The 22,070-nt window shown below is 35.9% G+C and overlaps 5 protein-coding genes and 1 non-coding gene across 10 annotated transcripts; 3 read left to right on the top strand and 3 right to left on the bottom strand.

Moving 5' to 3' along the window:
* Window positions 1-28: 28 nt before the first annotated feature.
* On the bottom strand, window positions 29-2,832 carry LOC104727213 (polyadenylate-binding protein 2). Of its 2 annotated transcripts, none has more exons than XM_010446249.2 (6): window positions 2,613-2,832; window positions 2,389-2,488; window positions 2,121-2,191; window positions 725-916; window positions 490-617; window positions 29-403 (listed from the first exon to the last, which is right to left on the bottom strand). In XM_010446249.2, the coding sequence occupies exons 1-6, from the start codon at window positions 2,733-2,735 to the stop codon at window positions 355-357; spliced, it is 663 nt and encodes a 220-aa protein (XP_010444551.1). In that variant the 5' UTR covers window positions 2,736-2,832; the 3' UTR covers window positions 29-354. The 2 variants fall into 2 exon arrangements, with proteins under 2 accessions (XP_010444551.1, XP_010444550.1); XM_010446248.3 differs by having other exon boundaries at window positions 2,610-2,803.
* Window positions 2,833-2,942: 110 nt separating this feature from the next.
* LOC104727208 (ras-related protein RABA4a) lies at window positions 2,943-4,415 on the top strand. Its single transcript, XM_010446242.3, has 2 exons — window positions 2,943-3,419; window positions 3,751-4,415. Exons 1-2 carry the CDS (start codon window positions 3,187-3,189, stop codon window positions 4,196-4,198), a joined length of 681 nt encoding a protein of 226 aa, XP_010444544.1. The 5' UTR covers window positions 2,943-3,186; the 3' UTR covers window positions 4,199-4,415.
* A 117-nt stretch (window positions 4,416-4,532) lies between these two features.
* Window positions 4,533-5,752, top strand: LOC104727209 (actin-related protein 2/3 complex subunit 5B-like). Its single transcript, XM_010446243.3, has 5 exons — window positions 4,533-4,661; window positions 4,913-5,034; window positions 5,118-5,190; window positions 5,292-5,392; window positions 5,477-5,752. The coding sequence occupies exons 2-5, from the start codon at window positions 4,937-4,939 to the stop codon at window positions 5,610-5,612; spliced, it is 408 nt and encodes a 135-aa protein (XP_010444545.1). The 5' UTR covers window positions 4,533-4,661; window positions 4,913-4,936; the 3' UTR covers window positions 5,613-5,752.
* LOC104727210 (lanC-like protein GCL1) lies at window positions 5,623-8,215 on the bottom strand. Its single transcript, XM_010446244.3, has 5 exons — window positions 7,506-8,215; window positions 7,208-7,410; window positions 6,774-6,885; window positions 6,410-6,636; window positions 5,623-6,330 (listed from the first exon to the last, which is right to left on the bottom strand). Exons 1-5 carry the CDS (start codon window positions 7,680-7,682, stop codon window positions 5,748-5,750), a joined length of 1,302 nt encoding a protein of 433 aa, XP_010444546.1. The 5' UTR covers window positions 7,683-8,215; the 3' UTR covers window positions 5,623-5,747.
* Window positions 8,216-9,239: 1,024 nt separating this feature from the next.
* On the top strand, window positions 9,240-14,396 carry LOC104727206 (uncharacterized). Of its 4 annotated transcripts, none has more exons than XM_010446240.3 (14): window positions 9,240-9,884; window positions 10,389-10,477; window positions 10,751-10,909; window positions 11,135-11,348; window positions 11,656-11,742; window positions 11,816-11,955; window positions 12,090-12,170; window positions 12,292-12,356; window positions 12,553-12,728; window positions 12,856-12,986; window positions 13,066-13,147; window positions 13,253-13,466; window positions 13,560-13,660; window positions 13,736-14,396. In XM_010446240.3, exons 1-14 carry the CDS (start codon window positions 9,717-9,719, stop codon window positions 14,234-14,236), a joined length of 2,208 nt encoding a protein of 735 aa, XP_010444542.1. In that variant the 5' UTR covers window positions 9,240-9,716; the 3' UTR covers window positions 14,237-14,396. The 4 variants fall into 4 exon arrangements, with proteins under 4 accessions (XP_010444542.1, XP_087331273.1, XP_010444543.1 ...); XM_087475147.1 differs by having other exon boundaries at window positions 9,426-9,984; XM_010446241.3 differs by having other exon boundaries at window positions 9,452-9,884; window positions 10,773-10,909.
* A 349-nt stretch (window positions 14,397-14,745) lies between these two features.
* On the bottom strand, window positions 14,746-16,244 carry LOC104727205 (protein SALT UP-REGULATED GENE A). Its single transcript, XR_015572396.1, has one exon. It is a non-coding gene; the product is annotated as a protein SALT UP-REGULATED GENE A (transcript).
* Window positions 16,245-22,070: the final 5,826 nt, after the last annotated feature.

Here is a 22,070-nt window from a genome sequence, read left to right as displayed (position 1 = left end):
TTAACCTACATAAAATGCGCCGGAAGACTTAGTTTAGACTTTAGACTAACTAAATCATTGTTTAATGGTTTTACACAAAATCAATAAGTCAACTCTTCTTTTGACCTTACATAGTCAACGGAGTCAACACTCAAAGGCATATTATAAGCGACACTTAATCCAATCATCATATGATTCATATCAAAACGATATGAAACTTATAACCAGTCTAGTTTCCAAAATGTTTACGAGCAAAGTTCCAAAGGCCTAAGAGCCAGAGTCATAAAGAAAGCTCAATAAAGGATGGGTATTAGCCCATACATGCATCCTCCGCTCCCAATAGCTAATCCGCTCAATCCTTAACCATGACGGTTTTTATTGGTACGGCATGTAACGCATTGGCCTTCTGAACCTAGGAGCTTTTCTGCAAATTCCAACAAAAAGAGTGAGAAGTGGAGAAAGCTGTGCAACCCCAATCAATATATGTCTTGGTGTTTAAATCCAACTTACCCATATCCATATGGGGAATACATATAAGGAGGTATGAAAGGTCTGCGGAACCGGTAACCCATGTACGGATTGAATCTTCTACCACGGAACTGTTTCAATCCAGGAACGTTTGTTCTCTTTTGCATGACCTGAAATTTATTCAAGCCAGATGAGATAAGGATGAACAAATAAGCTACTTTCCCATTATAAAAGTGTTTGGTTTGATGGTATATAGTAAAATCATATTAATGTGTACCTTCAATTGACGACCATGTAACTCTGATTCATTCAGTTGTAGAGCCTCTTGAACAGCTTCGACTTCGACAAATTCTACATAAGCAAATCCCTTTGGCTGCCCGAATTTGTCTGTCAAAATGGTCACCCGATGGACAGTGCCACATGTTTGGAAATGCTGCTGCACTTCTTCGGGAGTACAAGCGTAATCAACCTGCACAGTGACATATGCAGTTATAGTTCATAGCAAACAAGCATAACCCATGATGTCTTTCACTGAGCACACACAGAGTAAACAAGAAATCCAACAAAGACATTTCTCTTTTACCATCCTTCATCAAACAACACCACATAAACCTTTCTTTTCATATGTGCAAAAATGAACAAGAACACCAAATTTCGCAGAATGGAACCTAGTAGCCTTTAACTTTAAAGATCCCTTACGCTGTGTACCGAGCATCAAACAGCTGCCTCTCACCAAATCTCTGCTGCTTATAGCAGCTATGAGCCTTGACTAGAAAGCATCCGCCATCTTGATTCAGCTCTTCAGAGGTTATTTCCTCGAGGATGGATTGCGAAATCCTTCACTCAAATATTATCCCCTCTCCAGACATCTCTTTTCTCCTTCAGGTGTCATGACATTTTTCCTTTTCTACATTTCCTAATGCTCTAAAAAGTATTGACTTCTTTTCTTTTACACTTTTTTCTTAGCTTTTTTTCTATTCTTTTTGCATCTTTTTTTATAGCTTTTTTCATCATGTTCCACAACAAAACAGAACAGATCTTTTTCAACTCTATAAAAGGAAAAATGTAATGACCCCACGAAACCTAATTGATAACCCAGAGCAAATAAGAACTTCAAGAATGAGAACAATCCTGCGATTGTAGTAAGAAAAACCATAAGAAAAGCAAAACTGAATGCAAAAAAAAAACCAAAAACTATAGACATCCTCAAATTTGAACAGACTAATAAACTGAAGATGTGTAAACTAGCATATCTTTGATTTCGTCAATGCGAAAATCTCTCATTGAAGATGTGTAAACTAACATAACTAGCAGAGTTATCACTAATGATATTACTGACAACTAGTGCAAGCCATAGCAACAAAGATGTGTGACACTACACCTACTTCATAACCCACTATGTGAACAAAATTTGATGAGATTCCATGCCACGAATTCAATCATGGATCAAGAACAGAACAGAATCAGATTATAGACTTCACAGGCGTACTATATTTAAAATCTAACATCCATGATGAAAAAGTATTCATATAAACAGAGCTAGTGACTTCCGCACAATTCAAAGTCTAGAAGAATGAACACTTTAGATCAAAAGACGTAAAAATTATAAAACCAATCAGAAGCTATACGACTCAACAATAGAATTAAGAATAAACATAAGCGTTCGTTCTTACATTGCCAACAAAAACTGATCGAGCATCAACCTCCTCCTTGCCTGCTTGATTTGCTGCAATACTAGCGGGATCTGGAATAACAAAAAACACTTTAATCAAGAAGCAAAACAACAGCATAACATAACTTAATTCACAGTACTTAAGAATTTAAAGATAGATCCAAACACCATAACCAACGATTAGAAAAACCTAGCGACGACGGTGAATGAAATCAAAGAGCCGAATTATATAGTGAACAAACAAAAAAAAAAATCAAAGAGACGAAAACCTTGGCCTCCCATTTCCTTCTCGACCTTAGCCTGCATCTCACGCAGAGCAGCAGCCTCATCCTCCATCTCCTTCAATCGTTTCTTCATCTCATCCAACTCCTAGTATGTATTAAAGCACCAATCAAAACATATATACACGCGATTACTAAAATCAATCGAGATGATCGATCACATTTAAGATGAACGAAACAGTAAGAGAGAAAAAAAGAGCGTAGCAGACCACCTTAACCGCATCATCATCAGCAGCAGCCATATCCAAATCGGGATTAGGAGCGTCCATATCTCCATCCATCTCGCCGACGTCGGGAATTTCTCCCCCGTAAACCTCGTGCTCCTCTTCCTCCATCGTCTCTCTCTTCTCTCTCTCTCTCCGTCGCGACGTTTGCTTTTTTATTTCCCTGAGAAAAAAAAACGCTTAGGGCACTTTTTGGTCAATTCAGATAGCGACACGTCATCATCAATCCGGGCCATTTATCATAAACTAATGGGCTCTATGGCCCAGTTTTAAGATCCGAACTTGCCTTATATATGACGCCATCACCAAAAAACATGCGCCTTGCTTGCAGCAGAGAGAGATAATTGTCGTATCTGTCAGATCGGTGCCTAGATTCGAGCCGGCTAAATCCAACGGTTAATAAATTAAACACGTCATCAATTATTGACTAAATAGTTGACAACGACGACGACCGTATCAGATCTCTCTCTCTCTCTCTCTGCGTTTAAAACTTCAAAAAGAAAGAAAAGCTCACTTTTTCGGTAAAAGCTTTGAAAACAGAGGATTCAAACTTCAAAGCGAGATGACGAGTGGAGGAGGATACGGAGATCCGTCGCAGAAGATTGATTACGTGTTCAAAGTTGTGCTGATCGGCGATTCAGCGGTTGGGAAATCTCAGATACTGGCGAGATATGCGAGAGACGAGTTCAGTTTGGATTCTAAAGCCACCATCGGCGTTGAGTTTCAGACTAGGACGCTTGTTATTGATCACAAGAGTGTTAAGGCTCAGATCTGGGATACCGCCGGCCAAGAACGGTATAATCTCCGATCTCTCTCTCCGGAACTCTTTTTAGCTACTTTAATTCCTGCTACTTCTGAACTTAGATCTCGATCCGATTATAGATGATAGTTTAGTTTAGGATCGATCTAAAGTAGAATTAAGAAACTTAATCTGAGATTTGGATTTCAAATTATGTGTAGAGTAGAGACTAAACCAGCTTCCGTAGTTGTTATGATTGGTAACAAATTAGAAACTTAAGGCATCATTATCTTTAATGAATAAGCTTAATCACCACATTCAATGACTTAATCGTTTGCTTACAAAAGCGTTCTATCTGTATATATGTGTGGTTTTGGTATAAAACAGATACAGAGCGGTAACGAGTGCATATTACAGAGGAGCGGTTGGGGCGATGTTGGTTTATGATATAACCAGACGCCAAACCTTTGATCATATCCCAAGATGGCTAGAAGAATTGCGTGCTCATGCAGATAAGAACATTGTGATCATCCTTATTGGTAACAAGTCAGATCTTGTTGATCAACGAGCTATACCGACTGAAGATGCTAAAGAATTTGCAGAGAAAGAAGGCTTGTTCTTCTTGGAGACATCTGCGTTTAACGCAACCAATGTCGAGAGCGCTTTCTCCACGGTTTTGACTGAGATCTTCAACATTGTGAACAAGAAAAGTCTTGCGGCGAGTGAAGATCAAGAGAACGGCAATCCAGGGTCGCTTGCTGGTAAGAAGATTGATATTGTTCCGGGTCCTGGTCAAGTGATACCAACGAAGAGTAACATGTGTTGTAACTCTTAGATAACCCAATTCAATTCTTGAATTTTTATTTGACAATATATATATATATATAGATAGATATTTGTAAGACTCTGGTTGGGATTGTTTCTCCTCCTAATCCAGAGTTGTGTGATTCGTTTTTGTTGCTTGATTAGCAGTTTTTTATGGGGGGCTTTGAAAACTTATCTTAAAAGGTCAAATTGGACCTTAATTTGATTAACATGGTTTTATTTTGCAATCACGAACTTGTATAAGTTCATTTGACGTATTCGCTTTTTCATTTATTACAATTATGTACCAGCATAACAGCTTTTCCACTTCTCTTGTTACGCCCAGAGAAGAAAAAGTTACAATTAAAAAAGTGTAGCGTCCGATTTTTAATTGATATCACAATTCTGAAAAACCCTCTCTATCGGTCGCTCAATCACTTGATCGCTTGATTCTCTCTCATTTCACGTTAGCTTCGGATCCTTGGCTGATCCATGTATGGTTTGATCCTCTGACATTTCTGGATTCTGATCTGATCTAAAGCTGTGAGAAATTTGTGTACCATCGGCATTGGATTTTTCTACATGAGTAGAATTGATTTCTCGTGATCGTTACTTCTCTTTTTATGGCTTGAGAAGTTTTGCATTGCTTCCCATTGATGATTAGTTTTTGTTTCCTTATGCAGCAAGTTTTTGATTTGAATGAAGAAATGACATGAGTTGATTAATGTTTCAGATCATTTTGCAGGAGGAATAGAGAAAGAGAGATCCAATGGCTGGAGCATCAGAAATTGTTGAAGCTGATAATGCAGAGGCAATAATCGCGACGATCGAAACCAAATCGCAAAAGATTGAGAGCTTACTCAAACAGTATAACCCTAGATTTTCTTTTGTATTTTTTTTTTTTTTTACTTTTCTCAGAAGACCGATAATAGTTTACATTGTTTGTCCAGTTACAAACATTTCGAAGCTCTGAAAACAGCTCTCGATGATTCGCCTCCCAAAACTCTCGATGAACGTTGCAAGGTTCTCTCTGTTTCTTAACTAGCTAGTGGTTTGTTTGTTCCTGATCAAAAGGATGATGTGATTTTTGATAAATGGTTGTTTCTCAATCGGTGAAATTGTAGTCAGCTAACTGGATAGTTGTGCACAAAGTTATCATGGCGATAAGGGATATCGACGGAATGTTGAATGCTCTTGGTGCCGAGTATTACGACATTCTCATGAAGTAAGCCCCTCAACTTAGCTTTTAGCTAGCTTCATGAAGAAGTCAGTGTTATTCATTCTTGTTTGCTTGAATGTTGTGGATCAGGTACTTGTATAGAGGCCTTGCGACTGGGGACGAACCTACATGCGATCAGTGTTTGATGATTCACGAGAAACTAACAGAGAGAGCTGGTCTCGGTTGCATTCTCCGCTGTCTTAATGATACTACCAATACCGTTTAAACCACTAAGCTGATCTTTTCATGCTACTTTTATTCTTCTTTTGCAAGAATGTTTTCTCCCAAATAGATGATAGAAAAAGGAATAAACCGGGGAACCTAAAGATCGTTTCACAAGATAATGGAACCAACAGTTTATCTAAATCATATAACCAGGAAACTTAGAATCTACTGGTGACACAAGATCAAACCAGAGACATACTGGTCCAGCTAGTCCCCGGAAAAGAGAATAATCATGTTCTGCTTCTTGCCTTGACATATCCAAGAGATCTCTTGCATCATGACACAAGTAACTCGCGAATGCTTTTGCTCTCTCTTCGTATACAACATCTCCAGTTAACCGATAAAGCGACAAGAAAGCATAGGCGTTACCAGCAACTCCATCAGCTAAACCTACCTTCTTCACCAAGCCACTCTTCCACACTACTTCTCCTGCTTCAATGGCTGCTTCGCGGAAATCCCTTTCCTTTGGAAACACCTGAGATGCTTTAGCCAAAGTAATGGCCATGCCGGTTGCTCCATGAGCCCATTGGACCAACTTATCCCTCGGATTCCCTTCGCTGCACGGGTAGTTTCCGCTGTTTGGGAACCTATTACTCATCATATACCTCAATGTCCCTTGAACATCCTTAACATCCTCTTCCAATAGAGGAAAATGTAGCAACACATACAAGATTCCAGCTAATCCGTTTGCCGCACCCCAAAATCGAGTCCCGTGAAACCTTAAAAGCCACAAAAACTAAGATAAAAGTTTCCTAGTAAACCGAAATAGGATCACACTAGCTACTATATTGCGCAAACCTGTATAACAGAGGACAAGCTTCATGATCTGCGGCTCCAACTCGTCCACCGGCTAAGATAGCTGCAACGATGGGTGATAAGAGATGGTCAGGAACAGTGCCTTCACCGAGATATCGGTTTAGGAACAGAGCACCCCAAAGGAAACCCGCTCTTCCATAGAGAAGGTCATATGACATCCCAAATCCTCCTTCCTCTGGTCCTGCTGGTAACTCTCTCTCTTCTGCGAGCTGCTTGTAAGAAAATAATCATTTAAAGTCCACTGTGAATGGTTTCTTGTATCAATGTTAACTCTAGACCAAATCTCACGTTGGATAAAAACAGTGAATCGGTGGTAATATAGTAAAAAGTCAAAAAGGATTGGAACCTCAAGAAAAAGACCAAGGAAGTGGTCACGTTTTGATTGGTTTCCTCTGTAATTGGCTACGATTGCACCAAGCGCATAAACTCCTCCTCTTCCACATAAAAACGTCACGTGCCTATTCATGAAAATCTAATTATTTTACTTACAAAACGACAATTCAATTTTGAGTGTGTAGATATTATTTCATTGGTTCAAGATTTACATACTTTTCATGTTAGTGTTTATACTGTTATAGACGACAATAATTGGATAAAAGTGACATCTTTGTAACTATTCAATCTTGCTACTCAATCTGCCTAGATGTGTTTTTCTGTCAGGCAATTATTCGAATTCTATTTTCAAAATATTCTTCAAAGTGATTAGATTACATTTTTGGTTATATTTTTTTTATTTGATGTTTACTCGGCTAAGGAACTTAGTGGCGAAGATATTTTCACCTGGTCGTGGCACGTGCAACGTTAGCACACCTGTCGATTATCTCTGCGCAAGTTAGCAGATCTTGATGGTTCCTCGTGACTTCGTACGACTTCAAGCAGGTGAACGCTGTGCCTAGTAGTCCTGTGTACACAGTCGGATCCAGCACCAGACCCGAACCAGGGGCAAGAGCTTCGACACCGCCTTTCCACGTGGCCTCCACAACCTACATATACATCGACCAAGAAACATATATGAGCCAACGTACGGGGATCTGGCTTACGTTAGCCGTGTGAGGCGTCACGTCCTTATCTTACGCACCTGGTTCTTGAGTAACGTTGCTGCTCTGAGGAAAGATTCCGTAGGGATAGAAATTGTCGGAGCCGACGGTTCGGAAAGCAAATGATCAAGTTCGTCTTTCTTTACCGTCTCTCCGCCGTTGCCATCGTCGTTGCATCTCCGCTGCTCCGCCACAAACTCAACCGCCGACGACAACATAGCTCTCTCTCTCTCTCACTCTCACTCTCACTCTCACTCTTGATCTTGATATCTTAAAGAGAATCAAATACGGACGCTATATTTAGTTATATAATATAAGATGTTTCGTAACAGCCGCAATTTATATACTGTATCTGCCCTTAGTTTTATTCGAGAAATGTTCTCTCTTTTTTCGTTTTTTATTCACTAGTGTTATTATCTAATATCCAGCCCAAATTTAATAGTATATAATATATTTTTCTTCTTTACAATTTTCAAATTTTAAATCAATTAACTATTTGTGCAATTATACCTAAATTCTTTTTTTTCTGGAACTGTCTAAAAGAGTTGCTCAGTCCTCTTTATAGTTTAGATTATGTATAAAATTTCATAATAAATTTTTGATACTATTGAGTTTGGTATATATAATTTCGTATAAAACTATAAATATCTAAAGACTGTCAGTTTTGAAAAAAAAAAAAAAAAAAAGGTTGAAGGTCAGGATGTAGTTTTAATTTTAGGTACTTTCACCAGTTCAGTATGATTTTAGTTCCACACGTGTTTGGTAGTTTTGTGCTTAAATGGATCCCACTAGTACTTAAATCGATTACTATGGCAATGGCATATTGGAGGGAAAATAAAAGTGATAGTGCTGTTAAAGTACCAAGAAACAAAGGGAAATGGGAAGTGGGGTTTACGGTATAGGATTCTGGTTGCCGGATATGAGTCATGGATTATTGGACGGTGTTAACCGGTAGACAAAACCTAAACGTGTCATGATGATCTTGTCGGCTCTATTATCAATTTGCCGTTGGATATATATGGCTAAGGAAATATGGACGGATAGAGTACGAACGGTCGATGTTGTATGTATTATACTTTTATAAACACCAGGAATACAGTGCAGAAACTTGGTTGACTATCTTAATCAGAGGATTAAAAGGGTAATAGGAATCTGTGAATGTGTGATGCTTTAGTTGATGAACTAATAAATGAACTACTAATTTTTAAATAGGTAAGTGGGAACGCGTATATAAAAGTGAATCTTGTCAATTACGAATTAGACATTTGTTGGATACAAATACAAGTCACAGTATCGGACATGAATCAAGTAGATTAGCGCTGACCTGGCAACAGCAACACGTTTGGAAAACGTGAATCATGTTAGCTATTTAAAGTGTTTTATATCAAAGTATCAAACCAAACTAACAAACGATATATCTTGGATAGTTTGGATATTATTGGCTATAGGTGTAACTAGGCCCATATTGAATTCATCAAAGTATTTTGGATGTAGGTGTAACCAGGCCCAGTTCCTGACTATCAAAATATCATTAGTTAGCGCTTTGTAAGTGCAGCCCAATTCCTAGAGGCCTAAAACTTTGTTTAATTAATTTTCTTCTATTAAATCAATAATGAAGTTAGTTTTTTTGAAAGATACCACTAAGTAATAATCAACTATAAAAAGCAAGAAAAAACACATACATATCCTACGAAAATGCGCAGCATGATCACAAAAATATATATATATATATATATATATATATAAATTGTATGTTCCTTCAGAAAACAACAAATGACATTAATTTAATGACTTAAAAAAAATCAGATTATCATTAAATCCGGCGTATCTTTCACAACGCAAAAAATAATATTAATTTAAATTTGATGGTTGAAATTATTTAATCTTGATAAAAAAAAATTTAAAAGATAAAATTATTTATTATTAATCGGACTAATTCTTCTCAACTAAGTTAAATATTTACGTTTCCTAAAAGCTCTTTCTTCTTCTTGGTCGATGAACCGAACCGAGATCGAACCAAACAACCTGAAAGAAGAAGAAAAAAAAACGAAAACGAAACAACAACAACAAGAACAAGAGAGAGAGACCTTCCTCTCAACGGCGCGTTTCTCTCACGCGCTAACATACACACAGACAAGTCGAGCGATCTCGCGGCCGACGTAAATCGATACCTTTGAAAAGCTCCGGTTGTTTTATATTTTTCGTTAATAATTGATTGATTGAGTCTACTGCATCGAGAGAGAGAGGGAGAGATGTGGGTTTTCTATCTGATCTCGTTGCCTCTAACCCTTGGATTAGTTGTTTCCACGCTCCGTTACTTCGCCGGACCGGAGATTCCTCGGTACGTTCTCATCACCGTTGGATACACCTGGTTTTGCTCCGTCTCCGTTATTATCCTCGCTCCTGCCGACATTTGGACGGTACCACACATTTTTCTCCCCAAGTTTCGTTTTCAATTTCGGACTAGTGCGCGATTCTGATCGAGGACTTATTTTGCTTGATTTGGAATTGAATCGTGTGGTATGCTTTAAAGTTTCATAAGATCATTCATACGTAGGATTAAGATTTAGCTGAAGAATGTGGCTTCTGAATACGGCTTATAGTCATATGTAAGACTTAATTTTAAATTGGTAGTTAACGTTGTAAGAGTTTGAAAGACTCACTGAAGGTTTTTAGGCTTGAAGTCTTAGCTGATTTGGGGGAGTCAACAAAATTTTATGTAGGGATAGTAGTAAGTTTAGGTCTCTCATGGTGAGAGAGCTACTGAGGAATATATTATTGGGAAAGCTTCATCGTTTACTGCAATATATGAAACAATGGTCGCTAGATTTCGGTTGTCATGTTTGATTTGGATTTTAACCAAACTAGGAGACTAGGGAATCATTTCAAATTTGTTGCTTCATTTGTCTTCTTCTGTTCTGCAGACACTGTCTCTGCAACCTGATCACCCTGAGAATGGCGCCATTTCCTTCTTATGGAGTTGGTCATACTGGAGTACGTTTCTACTCACCTGGTATGAACTGGTTGAACTTTTCAGTGCCTTTTTCTCTGACACATGTCTTTTACGGTACAAGGTGTCCTGATCAGATCCAATATTAGGTGGTAAAACCAGATTGTTGTTGAAAAAAAATACCTTAGTTAACATGACAGGATGTGTCCCATGTTTGTCAAATAACTTTTATATGTATGGTTAGGTGTAAATTTGTTTTGGTTGCCAGTAATTGAGATGCACCCCTAACAATCTATCTATTGTACATTTATATTAAACTATGTTACCTCTAAACAGGGCTGTGGTGCCCCTTATTCAGGGTTTTGAAGATGCTGGAGACTTTACAGTGTCAGAGAGATTGAAGACTAGCATACATGTCAACTTAGTTTTCTATCTTGTTCTGGGATTCATCGGTCTTCTCGGTCTTATCCTTCTCATCATGATGCACAGGAACTGGTAAAATGTTCCTTCATTGTTGAATATACTTATGTATTGGATTTGTATCTCCTGCCTTTGTATCTCATGCTTTTGTCATTAGCATTCATTACTGTTGCATTGTCTAGCAATAGATGATATATGGCTCACTGGGTTTAGAATATCTCGTGCCCAATCTTTCTTTCTAGTGTGAAAGTTACATTCGTTCCTGGACTATTTGACTGAGGCGTTCTTGTATGTTAACAGGACAGGAAGCATTTTGGGTTATGCTATGGCATGTTCAAATACTTTTGGGCTGGTGACTGGTGCATTTCTTCTTGGCTTTGGCTTGAGCGAAATACCTAAGACCCTTTGGAAGAATGCAGACTGGACCACCCGCCAAAAAGTTCTCTCTCACAAAATTGCCAAAATTGCTGTGAAACTTGATAATGCCCATCAGGAACTTTCAAATGCGATTGTGGTAAGTTTTATCTGGGTTAAACAAGTTTTTGTCCTCATCTGCTTAAATATGCCCTCTCTACTCCAAACTTAACTAAGAACTTCGTTTATAATATCATAGTTCATGACATCCTCATTGGTGCAATTTAAGATCTAAGGAGATATTCCATCTAGCAGACTTTGTATCAAAAGTAAATTTACTTCACGTAATGAAGTACCCTGAGTTTTTAGCAATTCAAATAACTTTACACGGTGCTCCCTCCAGAAATGGTGACATGTGTTGTTTTCTTGTCAGACTGTTTATCACCCCCTAACTATTGCTTTGCTAGGTTGCTCAAGCGACTTCAACTCAAATGTCCAAGCGTGATCCTATGAGACCATACATGAATGTTATAGATGCTATGCTGGCTAAAATGGTAACTTCTACCTCCCAGTATCCTTATATTGTGACTGGAACTTCTCCAATTTTATTGATGATATTCTATACAGTTCAGGGAAGACCCATCATTTAAGCCACAAGGTGGTCAGTTGGGTGAAAATGATATGGACTATGACACAGATGAGAAATCGATGGCAACTTTAAGGCGACACCTTCGAAATGCTAAGGATGAATATTACAGATATAAAAGGTATGGAGAACTTTCTATTGGCCCTGTCTTAACTTCTTATAATACTTTGTTAGGAAACTTGTTCCATTAATTGACTAAGTTGCAGCTTTATTATTTAGAAATCTCTAGTAATGTCTCACTATGGCTGTTTGCAGTGAGTATCTAACTTACATTACCGAGGCCCTTGTTCTTGAAGACACAATGAAGAATTATGAACGCCGTGATGCAACTGGATGGTCAGATTTTCGATCATTTCATCTCTCGTACAGTATATAATTAATTACCTCTTCCTTCATTTATTTTAAACAAGTTTATGATACCTTTCACCTTAAGCAGCTTTTTTGAACCGTATTTCAGGAAATACATTTCGAGCTTCAGAGCTAGTCGAACTGGAAATATGGGGAATTTTCTCGACACATTCGGTAAACTATTCAAATACTTTTGTACTTATGTGCTCTGTAAACCTGCTGAACGTGTTACTGAGGTGGAAAAGTTCCCACTTTGAAAAGAACAGGATAGAAAGAATGAAATCATCCCTGAGTAGAGTTGTTGATTGGATTATTCATTTGTCGAAAAGTCTGGCATGAGAATACTTATGTACATTATTACTATTGGCAGAATTTATGTGGAGGTGTATATTGAAGAAACAAATTCAGATGGTGTTGGCAGTAGTTATGGGGATTATGTCTGCTGCAATTCTTTTAGCAGAGGCAACTCTCCTTCTTAGTAAACTGGACTTGTCCCTCTTCTCAATACTTATTAGCTCTGTCAAATCCGATGAACTGCTAGTGCAGGTATATTGTACTTTACATTTTGGGTTCAATTCTCGCTTTGATGGAGCGCGTCATATCTTGTTACCTTATATATCAGCAAATTGTTTCAACTAACTGACTTCTTGAATCCCGATCACTTTGCTTTCAGGCATTTGCTTTTGTACCTTTGGTGTATATGTGCGTCTGTACATACTATTCACTTTTTAAAATTGGGATGCTGATGATTTATTCCTTGACTCCTCGACAAACAAGTTCTGTGAATCTACTTATGATTTGCTCGTAAGTGAATATCTAACGATCCTTTTTTTTAGATAAAGAATTTTACATGCTTATAAATGGTTTATATGTATCTCTTAAGGATGATTGCTCGATATGCACCACCAATATCTTACAATTTTATTAATCTCATTCAACTTCATTCCGAGACTATATTTGAGAAGGTATTTTTCTCCGTCTCTCCCTTTGCGCATTTCATTGTCTTAGAAGTCTTTAAAATTCATGCCATAACTGGGCTTCTTTGCAATGTTTTTCATTTGGTTCTGCAGAAAATGGGTAGAATTGATGATGCTGTCCCGGTCTTTGGACAACGGTTTAATGAAATATATCCGCTCATAATGGTTATCTACACATTGCTAGTTGCAAGCAATTTCTTTGATCGCATATTTAATTACTTTGGTAGCTGGAAAAGATTTAGATTTCAAACAGAGAGCGAGGATACAGACGGGTTTGATCCTTCGGGGGTAATGATTCTTAAAAAAGGTGAAAAACCATAGCGATCTTTTTCTTTTCTGCATTGATATTTGACTAAGAACTCGTGTTGTGATTCATTTTCCTTTCTTTTCCAATCCTTAGAACGAACATGGCTCGAAGAAGGACAAAAAGTCGGCGAGCATGTTCTTCCATTAGCAAGGAACTTCAACGATGTTGACATTGAACCAGGAAGCAATTTCTCTGTAAGTAGTCAACCGATAACATGTAAAAGCAGAGCTCGTAGTGTTTGTTCCAAAGCCTGACTAAGATTTTTGCAGGAAAATTCATCTGTTGAAATGAAGATGTCGTCGAGCTATGACATAGACACAGTGAAAGGAAGTTCATCGAAAGATGATATGTCCCGTAAATACGGATCAGCTAGAGAAGCAATCACAAACAAATATGCAGCCATTAGAGAACAACAGAACAAACACTCGCCATCTTCTATCAAAAAGCCAGAGAACATGGCTTCAGCGAAAGTGTCCTTACTGGAAACAGACAGTTCAGGTCCAAGTAGTAATGGTGAAGGATCAGGAGAGCCATCGTCTCGTTTGGCTTCCACATGGCGAAACATGAAACAAGGAATCCAGAGTTTTAAAGAAAATGTAGCAACCAAGAAGTTTCTTCCACTAAGACAGGGACCAGAAACAACAACACTAACCAGCACAAGCAGAGTAGTGACTTCATCGGTGCCACAGTCGCTAGATGAGATATTCCAGAGACTGAAAAACCGGTCTGTAGAACACGGGCACTATCTCGATGAAGATGATGAAGTTTGACGACTATGAAGAAGATGGTGATGAAAATTTGAAAAGACTCAAAGCTGAGTGAAAGGAAAGCAAAGCAAGCACCAGATTTGGTCACCCTTAGTGTAGAACAACATTACAAGAAACTGATGAAAAGCTGCTAATTTGAATGTTAACGAATCTCAAAACGGAACATCCAAGAGTCAGGAAGGGGCCATATTTTTGTGTTGTAGGTTTCATATCCTCACTGTTAGTTACATACAAGTATTATATACTTTTCGGACTATATGATATACATAAATTTTATCGGTTTATATAATGAACAAATTGCCTTCAAAAAATATTAGAACGTTTTGTTGATTTTAAAATCCATGGCTGCTGTTGATGGCATGCCAAATTGCTAATATGAACACGCAAAGTTTAGGATATGATCAAAATCACTGATTGGTTGGTCAAATCAAATCACAGGAAAGTTCATCATACCTTTGAATAATTTTGGTCAATTTTAAATTTTGTAATACGAATGTATATTTTTCTACGTATTATCAGAAATCACTTTCATTAAATTTTCCACCATTTCACTTTCTTTATCTGTAACTGTACACATCAAAAATAAAATTTCAGAAGAAAAAAAAAGAAAAGAAAAAAAAGGGACTAAATTGGGTCATTTAATAAACTCGTTGACGTGAAGAAACCAATCCACCGACGTCGGCGGAAGCAACGCCTTTTCCTTTGAGATGAAGCAACTTAGTCCAAAACCCAGTCTTCTTCACCGTCGTAGATTTCAACTTCTCCTTGGTCTTCTTCTTCTTCGTCGAATCCCTACCAGTATTATTATTATTATTATTATTATAATCCCTGGGAACATGCGCCATAGATCTGCTTTTCTTCAACCCTCCACCTAAAGCTTCGATCAGATTACCACTCAACGCTTCCCTCACAGCGAAAGACATCGACATCGAACCAGCTCTCCGATGATCCTTAACCGCCGGAGACGACGGAGAAGACGAAACGGTTGTGGAGGAAGTAGATCGATCATCGGATCGGTGAACGATGTAGTACGACGTCGTGTTAGGTAACCGGGAGAGTTTATCTCGTAAACAAGTTGGGCAAACTCCTTTGCTGCCATGGTGGTTGTGTTTTCTGCATTCCATTTTCTTCTTCTTCTTCTTCTTCTGCTTCGTCTCTATGATGTGTGTGTGGGTTATATATATATACACAGGCACACGCACGTGTGTACCTACGTGTGAAATATTGCCACGTGGGTTTCATCGTCGGTATAAGGTTTGGCTATGTTGACAGGGCTTTCGTAGAAGAAACATATCTGACGTGTGAAGGACTGTTTTTTCAAATTTTCCCTTTTTTTTTTTTTTTACGTCGATAATATATGATTAAAAAATTTTAAATGATTGGTTTTTTAAGCTCTTGATAAATTAAAGAACACAATTTTTAGAAGATGATTGTTTTCTTTTTGGTCAAACTTAACAAAATGATTATTATATTAATATTGAAAATAACTGGAAAAAGAAACAATAGATAATTTAGCCATATAAATCTTAGTTTCTGTTTTTATTAATTAATGAAACTATATTGTTTACTTTACTAGTAGTATCATCTAAATTTATGACAAGATCCAACTAATAATTTTGGAATTTAATTTGGTATCTTTAATGTATTTGGATTTTCTTGCTTTTTAATTTTATTTTGATTTCTTAATTAATAAAACTAAATATTAATCATTTTAAATTAGACACGTATTTCTTATTTTTCATTTTAAATATTTTGAATTACATTTATTTGTTTCGTTTTTTAAGGAAAACATTTTCCCAAATTAAAGTTATAAAAATCTAACCGGAACGCCCGTAGATTTTGGGACTACTCAGCGAATATCATAGAATGGGTGATGTAAGTGAGAGAGCAGTCCACACAGCCTGTGACACTAATAAAAACTCAATTCGCGTTCACACTTTCGTACAAATTTCACAATGAAGACGCCAAATTTAATAGGGTCAACAAAAGAAACGCAATAAGAAAAAAAAAAAAAAAATGAGATGTGATAACGATGGACGGTTTTGATTTAAACAAACATTCAACATGTTATGGGACCGACTTGTTAGGTATCATCTGACGGTGACCGTTGGCCGGTGGACTCGGACACGGACTCGCTTGTAACTTGTAACCGCGTTCGTACCCAAAAAAACAAACCCACTCGTGCGCATTTAAACTTCAATTTATTAAAAACTGTTACTACGTGACTTTTTTGGTTTCTGTAAGTTTTCTTTTATTTCTTGAATAATGGGTGCGCCGTATGCTTCAATTTCGTGCGCACGTGAGTTGTGTAGTCAAAAAGGACGACCATAGTTTTATGGGAAATTGCAAACTATTGAGGAGGAGAAAATCTAGAACTTTGTACGGTTCATGATCGTGGGAATGAGTGAGTGATTTTATTATCTTGGATCGGATTACAAAGTAGATCCTCTTGCTTGCATTAACTAACTAATCCGGTATAACACTATTCATTCGATGAACCTTCCTTCATACTCAAATACTTTATGTAAAACATGTTCTATGAAGTATGAACCTCGTGGTTTTGACGATGCCAACAATACTATTAAACTCCAGTAAAAGCAGCTTCACTTCTCACGCTAATGTTGTTTCTACATTTATGTAATAAGATAAATAAAATAATACAGTATGATATCGTATTGTGTGATGGTGATGGGCATGGAAATTAGTGAGGAGTTCTTCAGCGACGAAGTTAGCCCTTTTGGATTATTGGGGAGGCCCAAAAGCCCAAGTAGATATAACAATGGAACTAATAAAATAAAATATTGGGGTGAGAGAGGCTCGACCTCTCGACCTCAGGATTACTCAGCAGCTATGAGACCTACGCGCTAGCCAACTGCGCCACCACCCCATGTTGTTGACTTTCGAAGTAAGATGTATTTATCCCAGTATCGTTCATTAAAACACCGACTCTTTTAATGTACCAAAAAAAAAGTACATACGATTTTTGGCACACGAAACAAAATTTACATATATACACTACAATATAGCATTATTCAAGTGAGAAACTCTATGAATATTATGCATTAATTTCGCCTTTTATGGGTTAGTTATCCAACTCGTCAAAAATGGACCAACTTGTTACATTAAAATCAGACTGTCACATGGAGAAAGCGAGCGACAAACGACCACTCGAAAAAAGAAAAATTGACTAGGGTAGATATGTGGTTTACTAGTAGTTTTTTCCTTTTCTAAGCAATGACATTATGGGACTTGAATTATCTAGCTCCATCCATAAAAAGGATTTGAGCCGAGCCTGTGGATCAACGGCCAAATTGGATAAGCCGTGCGCGTGAGTCAGAGTCAGAGTATTCGTATAGTTATAAACTCCGAGGCATATGGAAAGGGCGAATGAATGGGATTAGTGCTGCTTACGTGAGAAGAGAAGTGGTCAACTTTGGCTGACGGATGAATCTTGGGTCCCTCTTGGTGGTGACATGACAAAAGCCTAGCTTGTTTCTTTCTGGATCTCTACAACGTCCCGTTATGGGATTTTCATTTTTTTTTTTGTTTTTAATGTTTTATAATTTGCTAATCTGTAAACAAAGAACAAGATGTTCTTAAACGAATAAGTTTTGAATTTGGAAATCGCATTCTTGATAGATATGATCGTTAGAATAATTGTATTAATAATTTATTGTAAAAAACAACGTAATTAATCAGATGGTAAAATTGACTGCAATTTCCAATTTCACAGATATGAAGAATCTGATCATGATCTTTTTTATAAAAGAAAAAAACTAAACTAAAAATAATATTTATATTTCTCGCTGAACTCAGTTATTCCAGGGTTTTAGCTCTCCGATTAATATTAAATTTATATCCCGATACTAAAATGTTTTTAAATAAAAATGAGGAAACAGCATATATCCTAGGGGTGTAAGTGCACATGCATGGTTGGGAACTTGGGCAGCATCAAGTTGGTATTACACAAAATTCTCGACCCAAAAATTAGAATCTCTCTTATTATTTTAATTTTATTCCAGAGATATAATATTATGAACCCTGTACCAAAACCATAACTTTTCTGTTTTCTTGTTGTATTGGTTAGTGAGACTTTTATTTCTTATTAAAAAATTAAAGACGAGTTATATATCATATATTTGCTTCAAATTGTCATGAAAAATGATTATCACTCAGAAAGACTATATAATATAGATTTACTGGACTAGTACAACTTGGAATTCACATAAATGAAACAAACAGTAGAGTAAAACTCACTTTATATAATATAGATTTACTGGACTAGTACAACTTGGAGGAATTCACATAAATGAAACAAACAGTAGAGTAAAACCCACTTCCAATATTTAAATTTGATATTTTATCTTTTCTATGATATTTTGTTTGATTGACGCAAAACAAAAGCATCGCATTGAGTTAGAAATATACAATATCTTATAAGTGAGACGAGCAAAAGATAAAAAAAACTTTGATACGCCATTCGTCTTAGCCTAGGGTGAAATCGTATCAAATTATAAAGCTATAATTAAAGGGATAATTGTATTAATAATTACAATTTGCAGATAAATTTCCAAATCATAACCGGTATAGCGGTGATCTTTCTTTAGTACCTTTAGTCTTTTGGCCGCGCGCATCCATAGATATGCCTACGAGTACGCGTCCAATTCAATGTAAGAGGAACAATACGATAAAATAATAGCATATATATTAATATATATGAGTACTACAATTTGTAATTAACTAATACAATAGTTGTGCATGCATGCATGCTCCAACTTCAATCAAACAACACAGATTAATCAAAATATCTATAGAGCAAATTTAAGCTAAGAACAACAAAAGTGGGAAAGAAAAAAGAAAAGGAGCAAAGATGCCCTAAAACTACAACATTATCGCTGTTTAGACAGAGTGGAGCATGTCACCCCGAGTGTAAACTAATGATCAATTATTCCCTCGGCTTATAACCTTAATTTATTAATTATCAGACAGCCAATCATAGTTACCATTCATAATTAGTTATGTTTATTTTATTTTATTGTAGTGCGTATATTTTGTTGCTAAAAAGATGAATGATAGATAGTGGAAGTCGACCTGAACAACTTTATAATTATTTGTTATTAAGTGAAATTCCTTCCCATATTACTTAGTTAATCCCAGTTGAGTTTTATTAAATAAGCTGCTTTAAAACAAATACTATGGATTAGTTTCTTACCCAATACTTTTAACTTTCTCTATCTTTTACTTTTGTGCCAACATCTTCTATATTGTAAAGTTTCACAAAACTGTTTTTTTCTCTCTTATTGTCAAACTTTTCTATAATCAAGCTAAGATTTTGAATAAACTTATTTTGTTGACCAACCTTTTTTTTTTTTTGATGGCGGTAAATGATTATATACACGTGCATATGTTATTAACCATTACCGTGAAAATATATATACAATTTTTTAATGAAGACTGCGAAAGGTGGAGGTGTAAAAAAACAAACGGTGACGCGACGGCGTTTAAAGTGACGTGTTCGATGTAATGTGGGACCTACTCACATGGCTCTCCACCAATGTCTTTGTCTGAAAGCGACAGCGCAAAAGTCTTGTGGGCTTTACTTGGGCCCCTACCACAGCTTTTGCGTCTTCACCAAACTAGATCTCGTGCAAAATCTAACACGTGTACGGCTGACACGTCTTGAGATCCAGTGGGATCGCCGCATGGAGATAAAACCTTCCTGACTGAAACTAATGTTTTTTTTCTGTTTCTGTAACCCTCTCAACAAAATCCCATGTGCACCATCTCTCTACTTCGTCTTGTCTGACATTTTTGCTCTTTTTAATTTTATTTTGTGACAGTTTCATTTTTAATATAATGGTGGTTATGAAGAACTTGTTGAGCAAAGAAAACAAAAATAAAGATATGAAAGATCAAAAAACAACATCAACCGATAAGACTGATAACTAAATTGAAGATAGACACGAATCTAATACGAAAAAAATGACTCTTTTGGGAGATATATATAGTTAGTGAGTGGTTTCCATTTGTAACGTTGTATGACAATGACTATGTCACAAAACTCACAATCGATATCACTAAGCGGTAAATGTGATTAATGCATGCATGGTCCAAAAACAAACAAAAACAAAAAAGAATTAATGAAACATGACATACTACACTGCCAGTTTTTTGTACGATAATCTTTTTGAACCGGTGAAAAAATGGTAATAACTAATGAAACTTAGGAATTAGGTATACCTATTATTTACAGCTAGTTTGTTATCGTAAAACAATCTCATTTCATAGTTCCACTTCCACGAGTAAAATAGTTAGAAGTTGAGCATTATCTTTATATACTAACTAATCAATATATATATATATATGTACGTATAAAGGAGATCGGCGGACGGAAACATTGTATTTGAATAAACAAACAGTATACAGACTTTTGTTGCAGCAAAAAGGCAAATTAAAATTGGCTTTAGGTAATGAAAAAGCAAGTAAACAAAAGGAGAAAAAGGAACGGCTAGAAACAAACGCGGATATTTAGGGAGATCAAATTATGTGGCTCGGCTTTTCATGTTTTCATCTCCATGTCCTTATGCTGTGAATATATTTTCAAAATAAAATATTTGAACGTTATCTTTTTCCTTTCTCTATGATTCGAACGTTGAACGTTTCACGTTTGTCATTATTTCCACAAACAAGGTGTGATCAGCGTTATGAAATTTTTCCTAATTACAAAGCAGTAAATCAAAACTTATTCTATATCAAAACAAAATTCAAAACTTATAATAGCCAAATAATAATCGACTAACCTAAAGATTCTCAAAAAAACTCTACAAATTCAGTAATGAACCATTGACAGTAAAAACACAGAAAGACGTCAGTAATGAACCAATAAGTTTGGACCGATTAAAAAGTATTGTCGATCATAATTCAGAAATAGGCTACGAATGGAGATAGTGTATCAGGCGTAGCAGATCTAGCATATCTAGCGGATCAAGCGGAAAAAGTGGATTTAGCGGATCTAGTGAAACAAGTGTGGATCTAGTGGATCAAGCGGTATAAAATTTATGTTTGAATGGTAAAAGTGGTTCAAAGTACTGTACAAATTTAAAATAATATATTTCAATTTTAAAATTAGTATTTAATTTTTCATAAGTAGATTCTAATTAATATTGTATTATATGAATATTAATTATTTTTACATACTAAATTTGAGTTTTTTTTATAATTTTGTATTACATTAGTGTGTAGACATGAATCATAAATCTTATATAATTGTGTATATATATAATATATGTCGATGGTATAAATATTTATAATATTATACATATACAATTATAAACCTTAGTCAAAAACATAAAAATATTATACATATACAATTATAACTTTTCCTCACTAAAAGTTTACAAACCTTATTTGCTGTTAAATTTTTATTCATAATATTGTTTTATTAACATACTTAGGTCTCTATTTTATAAAAGAAAAACATAATTACAAACCTGTTAAATCTCTATGTTATAAAATAAAAACATAATTAGAAAACATGATATATATAATAAAAAAATTTACTAGCATTTCTTTCACATAAGTAAAAAAAATAACTACAACAGCATTACTATAGATTATTATAAAAATTTAAATTTACGTTTACATATATAGAGATACTTTTCAAATATATATAAATTACAGGTTATGAGCCATGTATAAAAGTTTTTAATTCTATTGATTTCCTTATTAATTAAATTGATTTCCTTATTAATTAACAACTAAAAACATCCTAACATTATGATTAATTAAAATTATAACTAATTTAGTCAAAAGCATAAAGGTAGGAAACTTTTCATTT

Source organism: Camelina sativa, chromosome 11, assembly GCF_030686135.1.
Source record: "Camelina sativa cultivar CO46 ecotype springtype chromosome 11, ASM3068613v1".
NCBI classification, from domain to species: Eukaryota; Viridiplantae; Streptophyta; class Magnoliopsida; order Brassicales; family Brassicaceae; genus Camelina; species Camelina sativa.
Note: the sequence above shows the minus strand (reverse complement) of the source record. Positions and strands in the feature narration are given on the sequence as shown.